Source organism: Sapajus apella, unplaced genomic scaffold, assembly GCF_009761245.1.
Source record: "Sapajus apella isolate SASKATOON/1434 unplaced genomic scaffold, GSC_monkey_1.0 scaffold49, whole genome shotgun sequence".
In the NCBI taxonomy this organism is placed as follows: Eukaryota; Metazoa; Chordata; class Mammalia; order Primates; family Cebidae; genus Sapajus; species Sapajus apella.
In genome coordinates this window covers 4,139,189-4,166,348 of record NW_022436989.1, presented here as the reverse complement: position 1 = coordinate 4,166,348, position 27,160 = coordinate 4,139,189, and the positions used below count along the sequence as shown (strand labels likewise).

Below are 27,160 nucleotides of genomic sequence, written 5' to 3'. Positions count from 1 at the left end.
TATTTATAATTCACAAAATTCGCATGGGAAGGAAGCTATAAGGTAGAAAGAACAAAGCTGAATCTTGAGCATGTGGTAAATTTACAAATGTAAACGATGTCTTAACTAAAATAACAAATTCAATATACATGCTGTAATATCAGAATAGCTATGAAAAGAGTAAAAAATGAAATTATATTTTGTTTTTACAGAATTCCGAAGTACTCAGCACACAGATGGCCACACTGGGGCAGAAGCCTACCATATATACAATTCTGAAGAGAAAAGTTTATTTATCAAATGAGAAAATGAAAAAAGGGTATTTAATTTTTTTAATTTTAAATATAAAAAATACAAAAACTTAAACTAGATTTTAAAATCCTAGTGGAACTTTATAGAATATGTCTCATATGTTATTTTCAAGTGCCTTCTTTTATAAAACACAAAAGATTTTGATAATCAGAACTAACTACTAACTCAGAAAATGCTAGACTCTTGGATTCAAGTTTTACATTTGCGTCAATACCTAATCCTAAATCCAAGAGCTTCATTCGGGATGATGGCAAATCCTGGAAATATCTCAAAATGTGTTCTACTGGTTCATAAAAGTGAACCACAGTGGTGTCCGGTGCCCATACACCGCCCCCCCGCCCCCGCACACAAATTCTATCTGAGAGGCAAAATACGTTACTGTCAAAGTTAGTAGGTTATCATGAGGTATAGACAGACTTTCTCAGTCTATTAAGCACCTAGGCACAGGGCAAGGTGCTTATAACTAAAGGATAAAGTACCTGCCTTCAGTAATCTTACGTTTAGTGTGAGAGACAAATGAGAAACGGATATTATGTAGGAGTGAGCCCGGGGTACAGGGGAACACAAAGAGGGTACACCACCTCTGGCCTGGAGGAGAGGGAGTCAGGGAGGACTTTCCTAAAAAGGTGAAAAGAAGTAAAACCTAGCCAACTGGGGGAGGATTCCAAACCTAGGAAATGACAAACAGCAGGTCCTCAAATAATGTTCATTATAACATTGATTAGAAAAAAATTGATTCCCTGCTGGGGCCACTGCTGTGTGGAGTTTGCATGCTCTCTCCGTGTCTTTGTGGGTTTTCTCCAGGTATTCTGGTTTCTTCCCACATCCCAAAGCTGTGCACTTGAAGTTCATTGGTGTGTCTGCATGGTCCCAGTTGGAGTTTGTGTGGGTGTGAATGTCAATGTTCTGCTCTACGATGGGAAAGGCGTCCTGTCCGGAGTGGGCTCCTGCCTTGAGCCCTGAGCTGCCAGAATGGACTCTGGCCAACCACAACCCTGAACTGGAATAAGCAGGTTAGAAAATGAACAATTGGAGGGATGAATACAAACTATTGTAAAATAAAAATGTGTAAAGTAGACAAGACTCTGACATGACAAAAAAGTAAGCAGTGCTGTAGGAAAGTTCTCAGAGAGCTGCCATATTTGTGATGGTTGAGTTTTGGACTATGTAACGATAGGTGTTTCTTAACAACATGGCAAGCATTCATTTCTTGATTTATCCCACCATCACTATGATCGCCCTTACTCACTGATTCACCAAGAGTTGGGCAAATAATTAATTTTATTAATCTTTCTTAAATGTATGTGTATAGCTCACATTTATTGCAGTGTTTAATAGCAGTGTTTTGGGTCTTTACTTAGAAGTTTAGTGATGTTTTCTTGACCAGAAATATGTTGTAGGAACTTAACTCTTGTTTATATCAATTAGCCAGTGGTAAAATTGGTTTCATTACATGTAGTTTCTCTTGAAGTTGCAGTTTCTAAGAACCTATTACATTAAGTGAGAACTTACTGTATACAGGGCCCTTCAAACTGAGACCTGAGAAAAGAGATGCATTTTGGAGATGGAAACAAAAAGTTCAATTCATGGGTAGAGAGAAAGGAGTGCCATTTAGGAGGATAAAACATTTTAAAATAGTAATAATAATTTGAAGCTGAAATTCTGATTTTATAAAACAGGAGGTTGGAGGGTAGAGAGGCAGGAAAAAATTACTATAGATTCAAACTAAAGTGTCTGATTTAGCAGGAAGGTAGGAAGGTTATAGATAACATTGGTTTCTTTTCCATTTTGAACTGCTTTATTGAACTATAATTTACATATCATACAATTTACCCTTTTAAATGATAAAATTCAGTGGTTTTAGTATATTCAGCTATGCCACTATCACCATTATCTATCTAGAACATCTTTAACTACCCAAAAAAGAAATCCCATTTGCTCTTCCCTCCAGCCCCTGGCACTACTAATGTATTTTGTGTCTCTATGGATTTACCTATTCTGGATAATTCATATCAAGAAAATCATACCATCTATTCTTTGGAAACTGGCTTTTTTCAGTTAACATTATGTTTTCAAGGTTCATTCATTCCTTTTTATTGTCAAATACTATTATATGAATACACAACATTTTATTTATTCACTTCTCTGTTGATGAATATTTTAGTTATTTCCATTTTTGGGCTAATATGAATAATGCTGCTATGAACATTTGTGTATAAGTTTTTGTGTGGCCATATGCTTTTATTTCTCTTGAGTGTATACCTAGGAGTGAAATTATTGGATCATATATTATGTCTGTGTTTAATTTTGAGAAATTGCCAGACTGTTTTTTAAACCAGCTGCACCATGTTAATACTTTCATTCCTGGTGTATGAGGATTGCAGTTTCTCCACATCTTCACCAACACTGTTATTATCTGTTTTGTTTTGTTTTTACCCATTATAGCCATCCAAGTGGGTATGAAGTGGTCCTTCATTGTGGTTTTGTATTTCTCTCATGTCTAATGATGTTGAGCATATTTTCATATGCTTATTGTCTGTTTGTATATTTTCTTTTCAGATCCTTTCCCATATTATAATTGAGTTGTCTTTTTATTATTGAGCTCTAAGAAAAGCTTTTTTAAAATAATAATTATTTTTTTTTTTTAAACAGTTTCACTCTTGTCACCCAGGCTGCAGTGCAATGGTGCGATCTCAGCTCATGGCAACCTCTGCCTCCCAGGTTCAAGCAATTCTCCTGCCCCAGCTTCCCGAGTAGCTAGGATTACTGGTGCGTGCCGCCAGTTCCTGGCAATTTTTGTATTTTTAGTAGAGACAGGATTTCACCATGTTGGCCAGGCTGGTCTGGAACTCCTGACCTCAGGTGATCCACCCGCCTCAGCCCCTCAAAGTGCTGGGATTACAGGCGTGAGCCACCACGCCTGGCCCTAAGAGTTCTTTATATTCTAGATGATTTGCAAAAATTGTCCCCCATTCTGTGAATTGTCTTTTCAGGTTCTTCATGATCTCCTTATAGCACAAAAGTTTTACATTTTTATGAACTCCTAATTACCTATTTTTTTCCTTTGGTTCTGTGTGCTTTGGGTGTCATATCAGAGAACCATTGACAAATCCAAAGTCACAAAGTACTACACTGTTTTTTCACCTGTGCGTATTATAATTTTAGCTCTTAAGTCTTTGGTCTATTTTGAGTTTATATTTGGTCTAAATTTACAGTGAGTTCATTTTATGGTAGGGGTCCAAATGAATTCTTTTTTTTTTTAAATTGTACTTTAGGTTCTGGGGTACATGTGCAGATCATTCAGGATTGTTGCGTAGGTACACACATGGCAATGTGGTTTGCTGCCTCCATCCCCCCATCACCTACATCTGGCATTTCTCCCCATGTTATCTGGAGATCTAGTTGTCCCAGCATAATTTGTTGAAAAGACTATGGTTCCCTTATTGTTTTGCACTCTTGTTGAAAGTCATTTAACAGTGAATGTGACAGTGTATTTCTGGATTTTCAAATTCTATTCCATTTCCCTACATATTCATCCTTATGCCAATACCACATTGTCTTGATTACTGCAGCTTAGTATTAAGTTTTAAAGTCAGGAATTGTTAGTCCTCCAACTTTGTTCTTCTTTTTCAAGATTGCTTTGGCTGCACTTTTTAACTGACTTAACTTTTTAAGTCAATTTTAAAGTTTGTCAATTTCTTCAAGGAAGTCAGCTGGGATTTTGTAAGTGATTGTGCTGGATCTGTAGCTCAATTTGAGGAGTATATCATCTTAACAATAGGAAGTCTTCCCATTCATGAACATGGGATGTCTTTCCATTTATTTAGATATTGTTTACCTTCTTTCAACAATGTTGTATAGTTTTGTGAATAAAGTTTTTTATTTCTTTCACTCATTTCCTAATTATTTTATCCTTTGTGATGCAGTTGAAAATGGAATTGGTTTCTTAATTTCTGGACTGTTCATTGCAAGTGTATACAAATACAATTGGTTTTTCTATATCAATCTGATATCCTGAAATCTTGCTAAACTTGTTCATTAGTTCTAATCATTTTTTGTGGACTCCTTGGGATTTTCTGTATACAAAATCATGTCATTGGTGAATAGGAATAGTTTTACTTCCTCATTTCCAATCTGGATGCTATTTATTTCTTTTTCTTCTCTAATTGGCCTGACTAGAACCTCTAGTATAAAATGTTGAATATAAATGGTCAAAACCGATATTCTTGTGTTGTTCCTAATATTAAAGAGAAAGCATTCAGTCTTTTACCATTAAGTATGATGTTAGTTGTGAGTTTTTCATATATTCCCTTCGTTAGGTTGAGGAAATTCCCTTCAGTTCCTAGTTTTTTTAAGTGTCTTCATCATGAAGGGGTATTGGTTTTTCAAAAGCTTTTACTGAATCTAAGTGATCATGTGGTTTTTGGTCGTTTACATTAATTGATTTTTGGATGTTAAACCCATGTTGCATTCCTGGCATAAACCTTCCTTGGTCATGGTGTATAACCCTATTTATATGTCACTAGATGCAGTTTCCTAGTGTTTTGTTGAGGATTTTGCATCTATATCCATAAGAGATGTTGGTATGTTGTTTTCTTCTCTTGTGAAATTTTGTCTGATTTTGGTATTAGGGTAATGCTGGCTTCATAGAATGAGTTGGACATATTCCCTCCTGCTCTATTTTTTGGCGGAATTTGTGAAGGATTGGTATTAATTCTTTAAATGTTTGGTAGAATTCATCCATGAGGCCATCTTGGTCTGTGAATAGGATTTCTTTTCTTTCTTTTTTTTTTTGAGTCAGAGTTTTGCTCTTGTTGCTCAGACTGGAGTGCAATGGCACGGTCTTGGCTCACCACAACTTCCACCTCCTGGGTTCAGACGATTCTTCTGCCTCAGCCTCCTGAGTAGCTGGGATTACAGGCATGCGCCACCACACCTGGCTAATTTTGTATTTTTAATAGAGATGGAGTTTCTCCATGTTGGTCAGGCTAGTCTCAAACTCCCGACCTCAGGTGATCTGCCTGCCCCAGCCTCCCAAAGTGCTGGGATTAGAGGTGCAAGTAGGCTTTTTAAAAAATTATTACTAGGAGAGAATGAGGCAAGATGACTGAATAGAAGCAGCTGCAGTCCACAGTAGTCACATAGAAGAACGAAAAGGGGTGAGTGAATTCAGCACCTTCAACTGAAATATCCAGGTTCTTGCATTGGGACTGAATAGGCAAGCAGTTTGACCCATGGAGAGTAAGGAAAAGTGGCAGGGTGGGAGGGCAATGGCCTACCTTGAAGTGGCATGGAGGCAAAGGAACTCCCCCCCAGGGAAAGTGGTGAGTGATTGTGCAACCCTACCCAGCAAGCCACACTTCTCCCATTGATCTCTGCAACCCATGGATTGGGAGATGTCCTTATGAGCCCATGCCACCAAGGCCTTGGGTCCAATACACAGAGCTGTGTGGAGGCTCAGCAGAGCAGTTACTCAGGCACAACAGAGAGCCAGGAGTTTTACATACTCTGGCCCCAGGACTCCTGCCAAGGGGGAAAATTTGTCCATACATATCCCTAGGAAGGGGGCTGAATCCAGGGAGCCAAGCAGCATTCTTCTGTGGGTCCTAATTCCACAGCACTTAAGGAAAAATTCTAGAAAAATATAAATCATCAAAATTGACCCAAAAAATACATCTAGAACTTGAGTAATGTTTTAACTGAAAATAAACAATTATTATTTAACAATCATTGAGGAGGGGAAGAGAGCACTAGCACAGATAATTCCAGTCCTAAACAGTGAAATGAGGTTATTAGCATACCCACATTCAGGCAAGAACTATATAAGAAAGGAAAATCATAATCTTATTCATGAATGTAGATGCCAAATCCTGAATAAAATATCAAATAAATGTAGCAATAGGCCAGGCATAGTGGCTCACACCTGTAATCTCAACACTTTGGGAGGCCAAGGCAGAAGGATTGCTTGAGGCCAGGAGTTGGAAACCAGTCTGGGAAACATAGAGAGACCCCATCTCCTTACAAAAACTAAAAATTAGCCAAGTGTAATGGCATTTACCTGCAGTCCTAGCAACTTGGGAGGCTGAAGTAGGAGGATTGCTCAAATCCAGGAACTTGAGGCTACAATGAGCTATGATCATGCCACTGCACTCTAGCGTAGATAATAGAGCAAGACCTTGTCTCTAAATAAATAAATCCAGTAATATATATGAAAAATATGATATATGATCAAGTCGATTTATACCAGAAGTGCAAGTTGAGTATAGTATTTTTAAATGTTTTAATGTAATTTATGACATTAATAAAGGAGTAAAATTAGATGATCATCTCAATAGGGACAAAATAAAGCTTTATTTCAAAATGATTTTTACTTCTAGCTTAGTAAAAAATAAAAGTTTTTTTTTTTACCTCATAGTATACATGAAAATAATCTCAGATGAATTAAATATGTATATATGAAAGGCTAAACTGAAAAACATTTAGAAATATAGAATATCTTTATTGTCTCAGGATAGTGAAGGATTTCTACAATTCAAAAATTACTCAAACTATACAAGTCAGCATTTGATAAATTCAGTTCATTAATGAATACATGAAGTGATGTTCATTAGTAATCAAAGAAAAATATTAATAGCCTTGTGAGATCCTTGTGAGATTGATAAATATATTAAAGTTTTAGAAAGTCGTTGGTGAGGATATGAACAATGGAACACTAATGTGGATTGCCAATGGAAGTGTAAATTGGCACAACCAATTTGAAAGAATTTTACATTATCAGGCAAAGTTAAAAGTTGTACATATCCCATGGTTACAAGTTCAATACCATCATATACCCTAGGGAAACCCATGCACAGTTACATAAGGAGATGTGTAAAATAATATTTGTAGCAGCATTGTTTGCAATTGTAAACAAAGAAGAAGAAACTTTAATTTCTACTCATGAAGAATGTATAATAAAGAAACCAAACATGCCCATTAGTGTTGGTTTAACTGTAACAGAAAACTTGATTAATAATGACTTAACTGAAAAAAAAAAAAATCTGCTACTTAAAAAGAAGCCTAGAAGCAACCACTTAAAAGTAGGTAAGGCCCTAGGCTTTTTCCAACCATCTTCTCCACCATTCTCAGAGTTTTGGCCTCGTCTGTAGCCTCATGGTCACAAGATGGCTGCTGAAGCTCTAACAGCACAAGTCTGCACTCAGAGTGAGAAACGTAGGTGACAGTGAGTGGGTAGCCAACATAGCAAAGAGGACCTTTTCCTTAATGGTGCTATCCTTTTGTCAGAAAAGAAAATAACTGTGTCAGGTGCAGTGGCACATGCCTATAATCCCAGCACTGGAAAGCTGGGCTGGGCAGATTGCCTGAGCCCAGGAGTTTGAGGCCAGCATGGGCAACATGGCAAAACCCTGCCTCTACATACAAAATACAAAAATTAGCTGGGCATGGTGGCACACACCTGTAGTCTCAGCTACCGGGGAGGCTGAGGTGGGAGGGATACCTGAGCCCAGGAGTATGAGGCTGCAGTGATCTATGATTGGGCCACTGTACTTCAACCTGGGTGACAATGAGACCCTGTCTCAAAATAATAACAATAATAATAATTTCTCAGATGTCCTTGTATATCTCATTGGCCACAATGGGTTATATGGCCAATTCTAGCTGCAAGAGAGACTAGAAAAAAAAATATCTGGCTTTTCCAGCCTATACAATGGGAGGCTAGCAAGGATAAGGCAATGCTCTTCAGTGGCCCTCAGCAGTTTCTACCACAACAAAATCACCTGTGATTCAACCAATAGATTGGCTTAGCCTTTTTTTTTTTTTTTTGACAGGGTCTCTCTCTGTCACCCAGGCTGGAGTGCAGTGGCATGACCACAGCTCACCGCAGCCTCAAACTCCCAGGCTCTAGCAACCTTCCCACCTCAGCCTCCCAAGTGGTATGTGCCACCATGCCTGGCCAAGTTTTACACTTTCTGTAAAGACAGGGTCTCGCCCTGTTGCCCAAGCTGGTCTTTTTTTTTTTTCTTCAACTTTTAAGTTCAGGGGTATATGTACAGGTTTGTTACATAGGTAACATGTGCCATGGTGGTTTACTGCACAGATCATCCCATCACCAGTATTAAGCACAGCATCCTTTAGCTTCCTGATGCTCTCCCTCTCCCCATTCTCCCAACCAGCAGGCTCCCTCCGTGTGTTGTTCCCATTCGCCCCCCATGTGTCCATGTGTTCTCACCATTCAGCTCACACTTATAAATGGAAACACGCAGTGTTTGGTTTTCTGTTCCCGCATTAGTTTGAGGATAATGGCTTCCAACTCCATCAGTGCCCCTGGTGTAAACGTGCTAAAAATGTATACACTATATAACTGAAAATATACAAAGCAATACTTATCAATATGAATCAATCTCACAAGCATAATATGGAATGATAAAAGCAAGTCATGGAGGAAAGGTGAAGTGTAATTCCATTTATATAAAGTGCAAAACTAGAAAAATTAAATAATACATTGTTTAGTAATGCGTAAACTAGCTTTTTTTAAATTTTATTTTTCATTTTTGTGGGTACACAGTAGATACATATATTTTTTGGGGGGTATATGAGATATTTTGATATAGGCATACAATATGTAATAATTACAACAGCGTAAATGGGGTATCCATCACCTTAAGCATTTATCCTTTGTGTTACAAACAATCTAATTATATTCTTTTAGTTATTTTTAAATGTCCAATTAAATTATTATTGACTGTAGTCACTATAGTGGGGAATCCATCACCTTAAACATTCATCCTTTGTGTTACAATCTAATTATACACTTAGTTATTTTTAAATGTCCAATTAAATTATTATTGACTATAGTCGCTGTAGTTGTGATATCAAATAACAGATCTTATTCATTCTATTTTTTGAACCCGTTAACCATCTCTACCCTCCCCACAACTCCCCCCACCACACACACACACACACACACACACACACACACTCTCTCTCTCTCTCTCTCTCTCTCTCTCTCTCTCACACACACACACTACTCTTTCCAGCCCCTGGTAACCATCATTCTACTCTCTATATCCAAGAGTTCAATTGTTTTAATTTTTAGCTCCCACACATAAGTGAGAATATGGTGAAATTTGTCTTTTTGTGCCTGGCCTATTTCACTTAACATAAAGGCCTCCAGTTCTACCCATATTGTTGCAAATGACAGGATCTCATTCTTTTTATGGCTGAATAGTACTCCATTGTGTATATGTACCACATTTTCTTTATCCATTCACCTGTGGATGGACAGTTAGGTTGCTTCAAAATCTTGGCTATTGTGAATAGTGCTGCAATAAACATAGGAGTAGGTATCTCTTCAATATACCGATTTCCTTTCTTTTGGGTATACAGCTAGCACTGGGATTACTAGATCATATGATAGTTCTATTTTTCGTTTTTTGAGGAACTTTCAAACTTCTCCATAGTGGTTGTACTAATTTACATTCCCACCCACAGCTTACAGGGTTCCTTTTTCTCCAGCATTTGTTATTGTCTGTCTTTTGGATAACAGCCATTTTAACTGCGGTGAGATGATATTTCATTCTAGTTTTGATTTGCATTTGTCTAATGATCAATTATATTGAGCACTTTTTCTATACCTATTTGCCATTTTTATGTCTTCGCTTAAGAAATGTCTGTTTAGATCTTTTGCCTATTTTTAATTGGATTATATCTTTATATATTCTGGTTATTAATTCCTTGCCAGATGGATAGTTTGCAAATATCTTCTCCCACTCTGTGGGTTATCTCTTCAATTTTTTGATTGCTTCCTTTGTTGTGCAGAAGCTTTTTAACTTGATGTGATTCTACGTGTTCATTTTTGCTTTAGTTGCCTGTGCTTATAGGGTATTGCTCAAGAAATCTTTGACCACTCCAATGTTCTGGAGAGTTTCCTCAATGTTTTCTTTTCCTAGTTTTATAGCTTTAGGTCTTAGACTTAAGTCTTTAATTCATTCTTTTTTTGCATATGGCAAGAGATAGGGGTCTAGTTTCATTCTTCTGCATATGGATATATAGTTTTCCCAGCACCATTTTTGTTTCTTGTTGTTATTGTTGTTTTCTTTTTTTGAGATGGAGTTCCACTCTTGTTGCTCAGCCTGGAGTGCACTGGCACTATCTCAGCTCACTGCAACTTCCACCTCCCATATTCAAGTGATTCTCCTGCCTCAGCCTTCAAGTAACTGAGATTACAAGTGTGTGCTGCCACGTCTGGCTAATTTTTTTATTTTTAGTAGAGAAAGGTTTCCCCAACATTGGCCAGGCTGGTCTTGAACACTTGACCTCAGGCAATCCACCCGCCTCAGCCTCCCAAAGTGCTGGGGTTACAGGCATGAGCCACGGCACCCAGCCTTCAGCACCATTTCTTAAAGAGACTATCCTTTCCCCAATATATGTGCTTGGTACCTTTCTCAAAAATGAGTTCACTGTATATGTACTGATTTTTTTTCTGGGTTCTCTGTTCTGTTCCATTGGTCTATGTGTCTGTTTTTATGCCAGTACCATGCTGTTTTGGTATCTATAGCTCTGTGGTATAATTTAAAGTCAGGTAATGTGATTCCTCCAGTTTTGTTCATTTTGCTTAGGATAGCTTTGGCTATTCTGGGTCTTTTGTGGTTCCATATAAATTTTAGGATTTTTTTTCCTATTTCTGTAAAGAATGTCATTGGTATTTTGATAAGGATTGCACTGAACCTGTAGATTGCTTTGGGTAGTGTGGACATTTTAACAATATTGAATCTTCCAATCCATGAACATGAAATGTTTTCCTTTTTTCTCTTTAATTTTTTGCATCAATATTTTATAGTATTCGATGTAGAGATATTTCAACTCTTTGGTTAATTCCTAGGTATTTAGTTTTATTTGTACCTATTGTAAATAAAATTATTTTTTTATTTCTTTTTCAGATTGTTTGCTGTTGGCATATAGAAATGCTACTGATTTTTGTATGTTGATTTTGTATCCTACAACTTTTCTCAATTTATATGTCAGTTCAAACACTTTTTTGATGGAGACTTTTAAGTTTTTCCAAATATAAGACTGTATCTTCTGCAATCAAGGATGATTTTACTTCTTCCATCCAAATCTGGATGCCCTTCATATCTTTCTTTTGTCTGATTGCTCTAGCTAGGACTTCCAGTACTGTTGAATAACAGTGGTGAAAGTGGGTATTCTTGTTGTGTTTCAGCCTTAGAGGAAAGGCTTTCAGTTTTTCCTCATTTAGTATGATACTAGCTATGGATCTGTCATATATGGCTTTTATTATGTTAAAGTATGTTCCTTCTATATTCAGTTTTTTCAATGGTTTTTTTTTATCATGAAGGGATATTGAATTTTATCAAATGCTTTTCAGTATCAATTGAAATGATCATATGGCTTTTGTACTTCATTCTGTTGATATAATGTATCATGTTGATTGATTTGCATATGCTGAACCATCCTTGCATCCCTTGGATAAATCCTACTTGGTCATAATGAATGATTTTTCTAATGTAACATTGAATTTGGTTTGTTATCATTTTGTTTTAGATTTTTGCATCAATGTTTATCAGGAATATTGACCTATAGTTTTATTTTTTGATTTGTCTTTTTCTGGATTTGGTATCAAGGTAATACTGGCTTCATGGAATGAGTTTCAGAGTATTCCCACCACTTCAATTTTCCGGGATAGTTTGAGTAAGATTGGTATTAGTGCTTCTTTAAATGTTTGGTGAAATTCAGCAATGAAGCCATCAGGTCCCAGGCTTTTCTTTGCTGGGTGACTTTTTATTATGGCATCAATCTCATTACTTGTTATTTGTCTGTTTAAATCTTAGATTCTTCATGGCTTAATCTCGGTAGGTTCTGTATGTCTAGGAGTGTATCCATTTTATCTAGGTTTTCCAATTTATTGGCATATAGTTGCTCATACTAGCCTCTAATGATCCTTTGAATTTTTGTGGTGTTGGTTGTAATGTCTTCTTTTTCATCTCCAGTTTTATTTATTTCAGTCTTCTCTCTTTTTTTCTTAGTCTGGTTAAAGGTTTATTGATTTTATTTATCTTTTCAAAAAACAAATTTTTCCTTTCATTGAACTTTTTTTTTTGTTTTCTCCATTTCAATTTAATTTATCTCTTCTCTAATCTTTGTTACTTCTTTTCTTCTATGAATTTTAGGTTTGGTTTGCTCTTGCTTTTCTAGTTAAGATGCATTATTAGGTTGTTTATTTGATGTTTTTCTACTTTTTTGGTATAGGCGCTTATAGCTATAAACTTCTCTCTCAGTACTGCTTTTACTGTATTCCGTAGGTTTTGGTATGTGTTATGTTTCTATTATCATTTGGTTCAAGAAGTGTTTCAATCCCTTCTTTCATCCTTGCCTGTTTGAACTGTAATTGCCTGCCCTTCAATCCCTCCTTAATTTCTTCACTGACCCACTGGTCATTCAGGAGCATATTGTTTAAATTTGATGTGTTTGAAATAGCTATCAAAATTCTTCTTGTTACTGACTTCTAGTTTTATTCCATTGTGGTCAGATACTTTATATTTTCTGAATGTTTTAAGACTTGTTTTGGGGTCTAATATATGGTCTATCCTTGAGAATGATCCATGTGTTCAGAAGAAGAATGTGCTCTGTACGCCTATTGAATAAAATGTTCTGTAAGTATCAATTAGGTCCATTCAGTCTATAATGGAGATTAAGTCCAATGTTTCTGTGTTGATTTTCTACCTGGATGATCTGTCCCATGCTAAAAGTGGGATGCTGACATATCTGACTATTATTGTACTGCGGTCTATCTCTCTATATAGCTCTAATAATATTTGCTTTATATATCTGGGCGCTTCAGTGCCAGCTGCATTTATATTTACAATTGTTATGCCCTCTTGCTGAATTTACTCCTTAATCATTATATAATCACCTTAATTGTCTCTTTTTATGATTTTTGTCTTGAAATCTATTTTTTCTAAGTATAGCTACTCCTACTATTTTGTGTTTTCTGTTTGCATTGAATATATTTTTCCATTCTTTTATTTTCAATCTGTTCATGTCTTTATAGGTAAAGCATGTTTCATATAGGTAAAAGATTGTTGTCTTGTTTTTTAATCCATTCAGCCACTGTGTGTCCTTTTATTAGAGAGTTTAGTCTGTTTACATCAAGTGTTACTATTGATAAGTAAGGATGTACTCCTGTGATTTTGTTATTTGTTTTATGGTTGTTGTGCAGTCTTCTCTTCCTTCTTTTCTTCCTTTCTGTCTTCCTTTTAGTGAAGGTGATTTTCTAAGGTGGTATGTTTTAATTTCTTGTTGCTTTTTATTTTTTGTGTAGCTGTTGTATGTTATTTGATTTCAGACTACCATGAAGCTTGCAAATAATTATAGCTTATTTATTTTAAACTGATGACACACTGATTGTCTAAATGAATGAGATCAATTTTTAAAAAAAACTGATAAGAATTCTACACTTTAACCTTGTTCCCCTGCTTTTAAACTTCTTGTTGTTCCTATTTACTAAGTATCTTATTGTACTGTCCATGCCTTGAAAGTTGTTGTAGTTATTATTGTTGATTGGTTCATCTTTTGGTCTTTCTACTTAACATGTGAATAGAATTTACACACAGCGATTACAGTGTTTAATATTCTATGTTTTTCTGTATACTTACAATTAGCAGTGAGTTTTGTGCCTTCAGATAATTTCTTATCACTCACTAATGTCTTTTTCTTTTAAATTAAATATCTCCCTTTAGCATTTCTGGTAGGACAGATCTGGTGTTGATGAAATCCCTCAGCTTTTGTTTGTCTGTGAACATCTTTATTTGTCCTTCATGTTTGAAGGATATTTTCACCAGATTTACTATTCTAGGGTAAAATATTTTTTCCTTCAACATTTTAAATATATCACGTCACTCTCTCCTTGCCTGTAAAGTTTCCACTGAAGAGTCTGCTGCCAGACGTATTGAATCTCCATTGTATGTTAGTTCTTTCTTTTCTCTTGCTGCTTTTAGGATCCTTTCTTTATCCTTGACTTTTAGAGGTTTGATTATTAAATGCCTTGAGGTAGTCTTCTTTGGGTTAAATCCACTTGGTGTTCTGTAACCTTTTTGTACTGGATATTGACGTGTTTCTCGAGGTTTGGGACGTTCTCTGTTATTATCCCTTGAATAACATTTCCACCCCTATCTGTGTCTCTACCTACTCTTTAAGGCAAATAACTCTTACATTTGCCCTTTTGAGGTTGTTTTCTAGATCTTGTAAGCATGCTTCATTATTTTCTATTCTTTTTTTCATTTGTCTTCTCTGGCTGTGTATTTTCAAATAGGCTGTCTTCAAGTTCACTAATTCTTTGTTCTTCTTGATCAATTCTGCTAGTAAGAGACTCAGGCATTCTTCAGTATGTCAATTGCATTTTTCAACTCCAAAATTCCTCTTTCTTTTTAACGATTTCATTCTCTTTTTTAAATTTATCTGTTAGGATCCTGAATTCCTTCTCTGTGTTATCTTGAATTTCTCTGAGTTTCCTCAAAACGGCTATTTTGAATTCTGTGTTAGAAACACCACATATCTCTTTCTCTCTGTGATAGGTCACTGTTGCCTTATTTAGTTCATTTGATTAAGTCATGTTTTTCTGGATGGTATTGATGCCTGTGGTTGTTCATTGGTGTCTGGACATTGAAGAATTAGGTATTTGTTGTAGACTTCAGTGTCTGGGCCTTTTTTTTAACCTATCCTTCTTGGGAAGGCCAGGTATTCAAAGGGACTTGTGTGTTGTGATCTAAGTTTTTGGTCACTGCAGCCATATCAGCATTAGGGGGGCACCCCAAGCCCAATAATGCTGTGACTCTCGCAGACTTACGTATAAGTACCACCTTGGTGGTCTTGGAAAAATTCTCTGAATTACCAAAGATTCTTGTTCTCTTCCTTACTTTCTGCCAAACAAATGGAATATGTCTCTCTCTCTCTCTCTCTCTCTCTCTCTCTCTCTCTCTGCCGAGCTGCCTGGAGCTGGGGGAGGGGTGACACAGCACCCCTGTGGCCACTAGCACTGGGACTTCACTAGGTCAGACATGAAGCCAACACAGCACTGGATCTCACCCAAGGCCCGCTGTAACCTGGCTACCACCTATGTCCACTCAAGGCCCTAGGACTCTATAGTCAGCAAGTGGCGACGCCAGCCAGCCTTGAGTCTTCCTTAATGACTGTAAGTTCCCCCAGGCCCCATGTGGGTCCAGCGGTACCATATGGGAGCCAAGGCCTGGAATCAAAAACCTTAGAAATATACCTGGTGTTCTGTTCTTCTGCAGCTGAATTGGCACCCAAACCACAAGACAAAGCCTTTTCCACTCCTCTCTTCCCTTTTTACAAACAGAGGAGCCTTTCCCTGTGGCCACCACCACCACAGGCACACAGCGAGTGCTGTCAGGCTGCCATCAGTATTCACTTAAGGACCAGGGGCTTTTCAGTCAGCTTGTGGTGAATACTGCCAGGTCTAGGACTCACCTTTCAGGGTAGTTCATTCCCCTCTGGCCCAAGGCAAGTCTACAAATGCTGTCCAAGAACCAATGCCTGGAATTGGGGACCCTACGAGCCTGCTTGGTACTCTATTCCACTGTGGCCAAGCCGGTGCCTAAGCTGCAAGACAAAGCCCCTTTTACTCTTCCTTCTGCTGTTCTCAGGCAGAAGGAGTCTCTCTTTGTAGCTACCACAGCTGGGAGTGTGCTGGGTCACACATCTTAGAGTCTCATCCAAGGCCCATGTATTACTTAGCTACCGCTGCTGTTTATCCAGGGCCCAAGAGCTGGTGATGAATCCTGTCAGGACTGAGTCCTTCCCTTCAAGGTATCAGGTTCCTTTCTGCCCCAGGGTGTTTCTAGAAATGTCATCTAGGAACTAGGGCCTCAGGACTGCCCAGTGCCCTTTCTACTGTGGCTGAGCTGATATCCAAGTTGCAGGACAAAGCCCTTTGTACTCTTCCCTCTCCTCTCCTCAAGCAGAAGGAAGCAGCCTCTTTCATAGCTGTGAGCTGTGCTGCCTAGGGTTGGGAAGAAGTGGCACAAGCACCCTATTAGCTACCCAGGGTGGTGTCTCACTAGTTGCATGCCACCCCTGTCCACTAGCTCCAAGCCCAGCACACCACTAGGTCTTGCCTAGGAGTTGCAGTCCTTGTGACCTAGACTATCTTTTAAGTGTATTTAGGACTCCAGAGAACTTGAGCCTGTGATGGCAAGGCTTGCCAGAACTCATGTTCCAACCATGAGGATGGGCAATTCCCTCTGGCTAGGGATGGTCAAAATGTTCCCTCTGTGGGTATCATCTGAGTTCTGCTTGGTGTTGCTTTCCACTGTGACAGGGTGGCACTGAATTCCAATCGAAAGTCCCACAATCACCGTACTCTGTCTCCACAAAGCACATAGATTCTTTGTCTGTACCATGCAGCCACTAATGAGGGATGGGGATGGGGTGGTGTTGGCAATTCAAGACTGTCTTTCCCACCTTCTTCAGTGTCTCTTTCCTTGACATGATGTTAAAAGCAAATACCGTGATTACTCACTTGAATTTTGGTTCTTATGAAGTTGCTTTTTTTGGGTAGATAGTTGTTAAATTTCATCTTCCTATGGGAAGATGATTGGTGGAGGCTTCTATTCAGCCATCTTGTTCTGCCTCCACCCTCAAACTAGTTTTTAAAAGCATTTGAATCGACTTGTGCTAACTTTGCGTCCTGCATCTGTAATTTTTTATTAGTTCCAGGAGTTTTTTTATTTTTCTGTTCTTTAAGGTTTTCTAGACAGTCATTTATGTCATCTGCAAACAAAAACCAGTTTTATTTATTCCATCACAATCTGAACACCTTTTATTTCACTTTCTCATGTTAGCTAGCATCTCCAATGCTATGTTGAATAGCAATAATGAGAGGAGACATCCCTGTTATGTAGCCAATCTTAGGATGAGAGCGTCTAGTTTCTCACTATTAAGTTTCTGTATGTTTTCTTTAGACTTTTTTTTATCAGTTGAAGCAGGCCCCCTCTTGCCAGTTTGCTTAGAGTTTTTAGCATGAATGAGGGTTGACTTTGTCAAATGCTTTTCCTGCATCTACTATGAAATGATTTTGCTTCTTTAGCCTGTTAATTTGGTAAATTACATTAATTGATTTTTGAATATTGGTCCAGCCTTGCATACCTGGAATAAATCTCATTTGTTCATGGTATGTAATTCTTTTTACACATTGTTGGATTTGAAAAGTCTGTAGCTTTCCTTTCGTGTGATGTCTTTGTCTGGTTTTGGTATTAGGGCAATGCTGGCTGGCCTCACAGAATGAATTTTTCCCTTACAGGGAAAAATTCTCTCTGCTTCTGTTAGAAAAGTTTCTAGAGAATTGGCATTATTTGTTCCTTAACTGTTAGCATTCACTAACCTAAAAAGAAAGTCACTGGGCCTAGTGTTCTGTTTTGGAAGATTATTAATTATTGTTCCAATTTCTTTAATAGATACAACTTCTTAGGTGAATTTGACTTAGTTTAATTACACTGTGGTTTGAGACGATACTTTGTATTATTTCTGTTCTTTTAAATTGTGTTAAGGTGCATTTTATGGTCCAGCACATGGTGCATCTTGGAGAATACTCACGTGGGACTGAGAAAATCATGTATTCTTCTGTTGTTAGATGAAGTAGTCTACAAGTATCCATTAAATCTGGTTGATTGATTAGTTCAGAAGTAGTCTACAAGTATCCATTAAATCTGGTTGATTGATTAGTTCAGCCATGTCCTTACTGAATTTCTACCTGCTGGATCTGTTAATTATAAAGAGGTGTCGAAGTTGCAAGAGATAATAGTGGATTTTTCTATTTCTCTTTGCACTTCTATGTTGTTAAGACATATATGTGGCAAAACTAGTTTTAAGAAAACATGAAAGGCCAGGCGCAGTTGCTCACACCTGTAATCCTAACACTTTGGGTTACCAACGTAGGAGTATTGCTTGAGCACAGGAGTTCAAGGTCAGCCTGGGCAACGTAAGGAGACCCTGTCCCTTAAAAAAATTTTGTTTTAATTAACTGGGCATGGCATTTTGCACCTGTGGTCCTAGCTGCTTGGGAGGCTGAGGTGGGAGGCTCTCTTGAGCCCAGGAGGCCAAGGCTGCAGTGAGCCATGATCTTGCCACTGCACTCCAGCCTGGGTGGAAGAGCAAGACCCTGCCTCCAAAAAACAAAAACAAAAACAAAAACAAAACCCATGAGAATATAAACATAAATGTAATCACCGAATCAGGTTAGTGATGACCTGTGAGTAGGTGGGGAAGGTAGGAAAGGTTAGGCATACAGGAAATTTCTAAGGTATAGGTAATGTTCTGATTCTCGATCTGGGTGATTAACACACAGTTAATCATCTTAGTATTATTCTTTAAATGGTGTATGTGCATTATATACTCTTTTGCATATAATGAAATTATTACATTATACTTTAAAATAAATATAAGGAAAATATGTATATGTAGAGAATTCAGAGAGCCATTTAGAATATATAGGCTTGGATGTCATAAAATTTCATTAACACGATTGACTAATATGAGCTTAGAAAATATTATTCTTATAAAAGATATATTTTGTGAGGCCAAAGCAGGCAGATCACGAGGTCAAGAGATCGAGACCATCCTGGCTAACATGGTGAAACCCCATCTCTACTAAACTACAAAAAAAATAGTTGGGCAAGGTGACATGCACCTCTAGTTCCAGCTACTCAAGAGGCTGAGGCAGGAGAATTACTTGAACCCAAGAAGTAGAGGTTGCAGTGTGAGCCAAGATCACTCCATTGTACCCCAGCCTGGGTGACAGGGCAAAACTACGTCTCAAAAAAAATAAAAAGATATATTTTGTGGTAAAACAAGAAAGAAAAACACAAAAGGTAGTAACTGTGCAGGTTGTGCAGGATCTTGAAGAACAAGTATAATAGTATAGGGAAGGAGAAGAGGGAAGTGGGTACTAAGAGAGGGGAAGGCTATAAACAGTTTTGGAAGGAGGAAAGAACACATCTGAAATGTAATATGGCAGATGAAATTGAATAGCAAAGAAAAGGAATAATATGGAGATTCCCTGAAAATCATTTGGAAAAGTTTGAGTTTTTTTCCTGTATGTAATTAAGGGCCAGCAAAGTTCCTAAGCAGAACATAACTAGGCTGGGTGCCATGCTGTGCACCTGTAGTCCCAGCTACTCAGGAGGCTGACACAGGAGGATATCTTGAGCCCAGGAGTTTGAGACCAGCCTGGGTAACACTGTGAGACCCCCATCTCTTAATTTTGAAAAAATCTTTTTAAAAGAGGAAAAGGAACATGGCTTATTGAAACTTAGTTAAATGAAGATAAATTAAAACATGGAAGATTAAGTCCATTTATTTATCTCTAATCTCTCCCAAAATCTTACCAAATCACAGGGAGAAAAATTTTTTTTTAAAGTTACAAACCTGTAAAGTCAAAAAGTGGAAGGGAGGCAAGAACAAAAGATAGAAAGCAGAGCAAGACGTGGTGACCGAGTAGTGCATAGCAATTCCGTCAAGTAAGCGCTCACAGAAGAGAATTCTTAATTGGTGGGGAGTTATGTCAACAAGATGGTAGAATTGAAGTTCTCTGGCCCAACTTCCCCCACCCCCAGAAATCCAGCTAGCAACTATCCACAAACAAGAATACCTTTGCCAATATCCAATATCAGAACTAAGAAAAGCCATATTCAAACGGTAAGAGGAATTGTTTCTCTTTGACCATGTCACGTGTCTCCCAAGCTACATAGTGCCACACACAGAATATTCCCCTAGGCCCATGGTTTTCACCATGGGGAAAGATAGTTGAGATAGATATTCTAACTTTCCCACCACTGTGAGACCCTTCACAGGAGGCTCAGTTCTGTCTCACTCCACAGGACACATTGGGAGTACCAGCAGGACTAGACCACCTGGGATCAATTAGAAATGAAGAAGAGGGCCTGGAGCCCACAGCAACCAGCACATGATGGCTCTGCAAATGGGGCACCATACCAGAGAGACTAGCCAACAGCATCACTCTGCAAGAAACAGGATCCATAGGGCTGCCAGCCTCAAGTCGCTAGCCAGCTTTCCCATCTACCTCCAGCTTTCTCTTTAAACCTTCCCCAGGCCAGAAGGCAAGTGTAGGTCAGTGTTTTCCTATGAAGGAAGCATCTGGCCGCACTCAACCACAGAGATAGAGCAAGCCAAGCCCTGGTGCTCTCCTTAAGCCTTCCCCTTGCCAGGAGGCAAATGTAGGTCAGTATTTACCTGCAGAGGGAGTATCTGGCCTCACACAACACCAGCAGCTGAGTGATGACTCTACCACACCTTGATGCCATGCTTTTTTGTTTTTAAATTTTAGATTCAAGATGTACATGTGTAGATTTGTTACATGGATATATTGAGTAATGGTGATGTTTGGGCATCTAGTGTACCCATCATCCAAATAGTGAACATTGTACTCAGTAGGTATTTTTTTAATCCTCACTCCCCTCCCACCCTCTCCCTTTTTTGGAGTCCCCACTGTCTATTATTTCCATCTTTACGTCCACGTGTACCCATTGTTTAGCTCCTGCTTACTTATAAGTGAGAACTTGCAGTATTTGATTTCACTTACGATAATGGCGTCCAGCTTTATTTATGTTGCTGCAAAGAACATATTTTATGCTTTATTATGGCTACATAGTATACCATGGTGTATAAGACGACCCTAGATCTAAAGACAAGTTCAGTCTATGCATATGTGTGGAGCATAGCCTCTGGCTCTGTCCACTCTGTGTAGCTAACCACAGACTCCAGAGACCTCATCCAGCCTTGGAGCCCAGGATGTGGCCCTGCCCAACTACAGATTCCAAACAACAATACAATAGGTACCTTAAAAAAAAAGTGCAGCATCTCTAATCATTAGGGAAATGCAAATTAAAAGCACAGTGAGATATCACCTCATACCTATTACAATGACTTTTATCAAAAAGATGAACGATAACAAGTGTTGGTAAAGGTGTGGATAAAAAAGTACCCCTCATACATTGTTGTTGGGAACATAAATTAATATAGCCATTATGGGAAATGGCATGGAATTTTCTCAAAAAACTCAAAATTACCAGCAATCTACTACAACTCCCAGTGGGATCCAGCAATCCCACTTCTAAGTATATATCCAAAGGAATCAAAATCAATATGTGGATATCTGCATTTCCATGTTCACTGATTCACAGTAGCTGAGATATGGAAACAACCTATGTGTCCATCAGTAGACGCATGGATTAAAAAAAAAGTGATATATATACACAATGGAATACTATTCAGCCTTCTAAAAAGAAGGAAATTTTGTCACTTGCAACAACATGGGTAAACCTGGAGGACATTACACTAAGTGAAATGAGCCAGGCACAGAAGGACAAATACTGTATGACCTCACTTACATGAAAACTTTAAAAAAGTTGACCTCATAGAAGTAGAGAGTAAAATAATGGTTACAAGAGCCAAGGTGGGGGAGAATGTGAAAAGGAGGAAGTATTAATCAAAGGGTATAAAAGTTCAGATTTACAGGAGGAATAGGTTTTCAGATTATTGTGCATCAGGGTGACTGTAGTCCGTAAGAGTATTATATATATAAAATAAAAAATAAAATGATAATATGGTAGGAACTCCCCAATGTGCATTCAGCTCTTTTCTCCAGCCCTACTCCCTAAATATGGAAACATAACATTATCTTCTTGACAGGATAAGAGAGGATTCTTCTTTGGATTAACCCATCAGACCTACTTAAAAGAACTTATGAGGTATAGGAAGAAACATAGTGTCATGATGGAAGCAAGAGGTTTCACTCAGTGATAAAGCTGACTCACACCTTGTCATGGCTCCTCTCTTAAATATTAGTGTATAGTGAAGGACCACCAGAAAATTACAGAAAGCCTGCAACATGAAAGTCAGATACCTGACTCAATAACCAGAAAAATGGAAATCAGAAGAAACAGCATAGAGCAGGGAGCAGAAGAAAACTTGATAAAAAAATATACATAGCAGAGTGAGCCTGTCTATAGACCCAAAGCCCTTAAATAAAGAGGCGACTGCATCCCCTTCAAGAAAGACCTTGATATGCTATACAAATTTATGTTGTTAATCTTTCTCCCAGCCTACCCCAGAGGGACCTGTGGCCTCTAACCAGGGTAACTGTACATTGGAGAAAAGTAAATATCAGACATATTACAGACTACTGGCCACTGGCTATGAACTGACACTAATTCTAGGAGATCCAAATGTCACTGTGGGCCTCTATCAGAATAGATGCTTATGGAGGTTAGATGATCAATGGAGTTTTAACTCAGGCCTGTCTCGCAGTGAATCCAGTGGGTCTCCAAACCCATGCTATGGTTATTCCTTCAGTTCTAGGATGCATGCTTGGGATAATACTTAGCAGCTGACAGAATCCCCATATTGGTTCCTGTCCTATGAAGTGAGAATAATTATGGTGAGTAAGGCCACATATAAGCCATTAGCACTGCCTCTACCTTGGAAAATAGTAAATAAAAAGCAATATTGAATTCTTAGAGGGATTTCAAAGACTAGAGCCACCATCAAGAAATTAGAAGATGCAGGAGTGGTGTGATTCCCATGACATCCCCATTCAACTTATCTATCTATCTGGTGCAGAAGACAGATGGATCTTGAAGAATGACTGGGTTGTCATAAGCTTAACCAGGTGGTAACTCCAATTGCAGCTGCTGTACCAGATGTGTTTCATTGCCTGAGCAAATTAACACATCCCTTGCTATGTGTTATGCAATTATTGATCTGGCAAATGCCTTTTTCTCCCATCCCTGTCTATGAGGCCCAACGGAAACAGTTTGCCTTCTGTGGGCAAGGACAGCAATACATCTTCAACGTCCTACCTCAGGGGTATGTCAACTCTCCAGCCCTATGTCATAATTTAGTTTGTAGGCATCTTGGTCACCTTTCCATTCCATTAGGTAATATCACACTGGTCCGTTATATTGATGACATTATGTTAATTGGACATGGGGAGCAAGAAGTGGCAATGTATTAGTAAGACATTCACAAGCTAAAGAGTGGAGAATAAATCCAACTCAAATTTGGGGCCTTCTACCTCAATAAAATTTCTTGCAGTCCTGTGGTATGAGGCATATCAAGATATCTCTTCTAAGGTGAAGTTTAAGTTGTTTGCATCTGGCCCCTCCTATAACCAAGAAAGAAGCACAATGCCTAATGGACCTCTTTGGATTTTAGAGGCAACATATTCCTCATTTGGAAATGTTACACTTGTCCATTTCCCAAGTAACCCAAAAAGCTGTGAGTTTTCAATGGGACCCAGGACAAGAGAAGGCTCTACAATAGGTATAGGCTGCTGTGTAAACTGCTCTGCCGCTCGGGCTGTTTGATATAGCAGATGTCAGTGGCAGATAGGGATGCTATGTAGAGCCTTTGTCAAGCCCTTATAGCTAAATTGAACCACACTCCCTTTGAATTTTGAAGAAAGGCCCTTTCATCATCCTGGGATAACTACTCTCCTCTTATGAGACAACTCTTGGCCTACTGTTGGGCTTTAGCAGAAACTGAATGCTTGACCATGGGCAACCAAGTTACTATGCAACCCTAGCTGTCCATCATGAATTGGATATTACTTGCCCACTGAGTCATAATGTTGGACATGCACAGCAACACAATACTCCATTATCAGATGGAAATGGTATATACATGATTGGGCCCTAACAGGCCCTCAAGGAGCAAGTAAATTTTAGGACAAAGTGGCCCAAATTCACATGGTTCCTACTGCTGCTACACTGCCTTCTCTCTCCCCATTTGCACCTATGGTTTCATGGGGAGTTCCCTACAATGAGTTAACAGAGGAAAGGAAGATTTGGGCCTGGTTTACAGATGGCTCTGCATGCTATCCAGCAGCACCAAAAAGTGGACAGCTATAGGAACATAGCCCCTTTCTGGGCATCCCTGAAGGAGAATGCTAAGGGAAATTGACTCAATCTCTGGCCTGCGTCACTGCCAGCTGACTACAGAGGCCTTAGGTTTTGGAGAAACCTCAGCAGCAAGCCGATCTCAGAGGCTGTGAACTTCAGATACACCCCATCACTGCACCATTTTCAGTGGCCAAGGGTTTCCAGCTTGGTGCTGTACCAACTGTGATGGTTCTAGGCTTAAGGAACCCCCCAGCGCTTCAGTGGTTGCCATAGTCATAGGTTCATGGGCCACACCAGCTGACCCACCTAGAATCTCTGGACGGGCTTACTGTTGAATTGTGTTCCCAGAAAAAACCACGCTGTGAAGGCTGGAATAAGTATCTACTACTTGAATGCACAGATATCAATGCATGACCAGAAAGATCAAGAAAAATCAGGGAAATATGGTGTCCTCAAATGGACAAAATAAAGTGCCAGTGACTGGCCCTAAAGAGATAGAGATGTATGAACTGTCTGACAAATAATTCAAAATAACTGTTTTAAGGAAACTCAGTGCACTTCAAGAAAATACAAAGTAACAATTCAACAAAATGAGGAAAGAATACATGATCAGAATGATAAATTTAACAGAGATTGAAATTTTTTTAAACAAAAATGCAAGTGCTGAAAAATAAGTGAACAAATGAAAAATTCAATAGAGAGCAAAAACAGTCAGTTGATCAAAGAGAAGAAAATATCTGTAAAACTGAAGACAGATTACTTGAAAATATACAGTTATGATAAAAAAATGAAAGGAGTGAAGAAAGCTGGTGGGATTTATGGAACAGCATCAAAATAGCAAATGTTTAAGTCATTGGGGTTTAAGAGGGAGTAGAGAAATACAGTAGGGTAGAAAGATTATTTAAAGAAATAGGAAACTTGAAACCTGCAGAAAATTATAGTATCCAGGTACATAAAGATTAAAGGTTACCAGTAAGATTCAATCCAAATAAGAATACCCCAAGACTTATTGTAATCAAATTGTCAAAGATGAAAGACAAAGAGAAGATCCTGAAAGCAGCAAGAGAAAAGAAGCGAATAACATATAAGGGAGTTCCAATACACCTAACATCAGACTTCTCAGCAGAAGTATTACAGGCAAGAAGGGAATGGGATGATATATTCATATTCAAAGTGCTGAATAAAAAAAAAAAAAAAAAAAGACAACCAAGAACATTGTGCCCAGCAAGCCATCCTTCAAAAATGAAGATTTTCACAAACAAAAGCCGAGGGAGTTTATCACCACTAGACCTGTCTTACAAGAAATACTAAAAGCAGTGCATTGAGCTGAAAGAAAAGGATGCTTATGAGTAATATGAAAACATCTGAAAGTATAAAACCAGTGGCAAAATAAGTCGGAATATTCTGATACTGTAATGGTGGTGTGTAAATCACTTATAGTATAAAGGTTAAAACGAAAACTATTAAAATACTACAGTAATTTTTCAAGGGATATGCAATATAAAAAGATGTAAATTATAAATTGTGAGGAAAAGTGGAGTAAAATATAGAAAAATTTCAATCTAACTTGTTATTAGCTTAAAATAACATAAATATAAGATGATATGTGTAAGCTTCATGGTAACCACAAAGCAAAACCTATAATAGATTCACAAAAATAAAAGGAAAGGAATAAAATTTTACTAGTAGAAAAAAATCATTTAGCCAAAAGAAAGATAGTAAAACAGGAAGAAAGGATCTACAAAACAACTAAAAAACTATTTTTAAATGGAAGTAGAATTTCATTGAATATAAGTGTATTAAATTCTAAAATCAAAAGACATAAAGTGGCTGATTGGACTAAAATAAGACCCAATTACAAGCTGCCACTTCACCTTTGAGGACACATATAAACTGAAAGTAAAGGGATGGAAGAAGAAGAAATGACCAGAAATGCTATTATATACCAGTTCATGGGCTGCAGCCAATGGTTTGGCTAGATGATTAGGTACTTCAAAGGAACGTGACTGGAATATTTGTGACAAATAAATATGGGGAAGGACAAATAAATATGGGGAACAGTATGCAGATAAACCTTTCTGAATGGGCAAAAATTGTGAAGATATTTGTATCCCATGTGAATGATCACTAAAGAATAACATCAGCAGATGAAGATTTAATAATCAAATGGATAGGATGACCTATTCTGTGGATACCAGTCAGCCTGTTTCCCCAGCCACCATTGTCATCACCCAATGCATTCATGAAAGAAAGTAGCCATGGTGGTAGAAATTGAGGTTATTTATGGGCTCAGCAATGTGGACTTCCACTCACCAAGGCTGACCTGGCTGTGGCCAACTCTGAGTGCCCAATCTACCAGAAGCAGATATGAACAATGGGAGTGTCATACCCCCAATATGACACCATTCTGTGTGGTGATTAGTCAGCTACCTGGTGGCAGGCTGACTACACTGAACCATTTCCATCATGGAAGGGCAGTGTTTTGTTCTTACTGGTGAATAGACACTTTGGATATGATTTGCCTTCCCTACACACAATGCTTCTACATTATCATTTGTGGACTTATAGAATATCTTATCTACTCTCCTGGTATTTCACACAGCATTTCTTTCACTTCAAAGGAAGAGAAGACAGCACTGGAGCCATGCTCCTGAAATTCACTGGCCTTACCATGTTCTCCAGCTGGCATGATAGAATAGTGAAACAGTCTTTGGAAAACTCAATTACATTGACCTCTAGGTGGCAATACAGCTGAGCAAGTTCGCCAGAAGGCTATATATGCTCTGACTCATGCCTAATATATGGTGGTGTTTTCCCGATTGCCAGGATTCTCAGCTCCAGGAGTCGTGGTGGAAATGGCAGTGGCACCACTCACTATTACCCTTAGAGACCTAATAGCAAATTTTTGCCTCCTG

The 27,160-nt window shown here is 38.3% G+C and overlaps 1 protein-coding gene across 1 annotated transcript in view; it reads left to right on the top strand.

The window, feature by feature from the left end:
* Window positions 1-27,160, top strand: part of CATSPERE (catsper channel auxiliary subunit epsilon) — a 163,516-nt gene that overhangs the window by 51,563 nt on the left and 84,793 nt on the right. Inside the window, exon 8 of the mRNA XM_032242205.1 lies at window positions 192-298. Coding sequence (XP_032098096.1) covers window positions 192-298 — 107 coding nt within the window. The remainder of the gene's footprint in view (window positions 1-191; window positions 299-27,160) is intronic.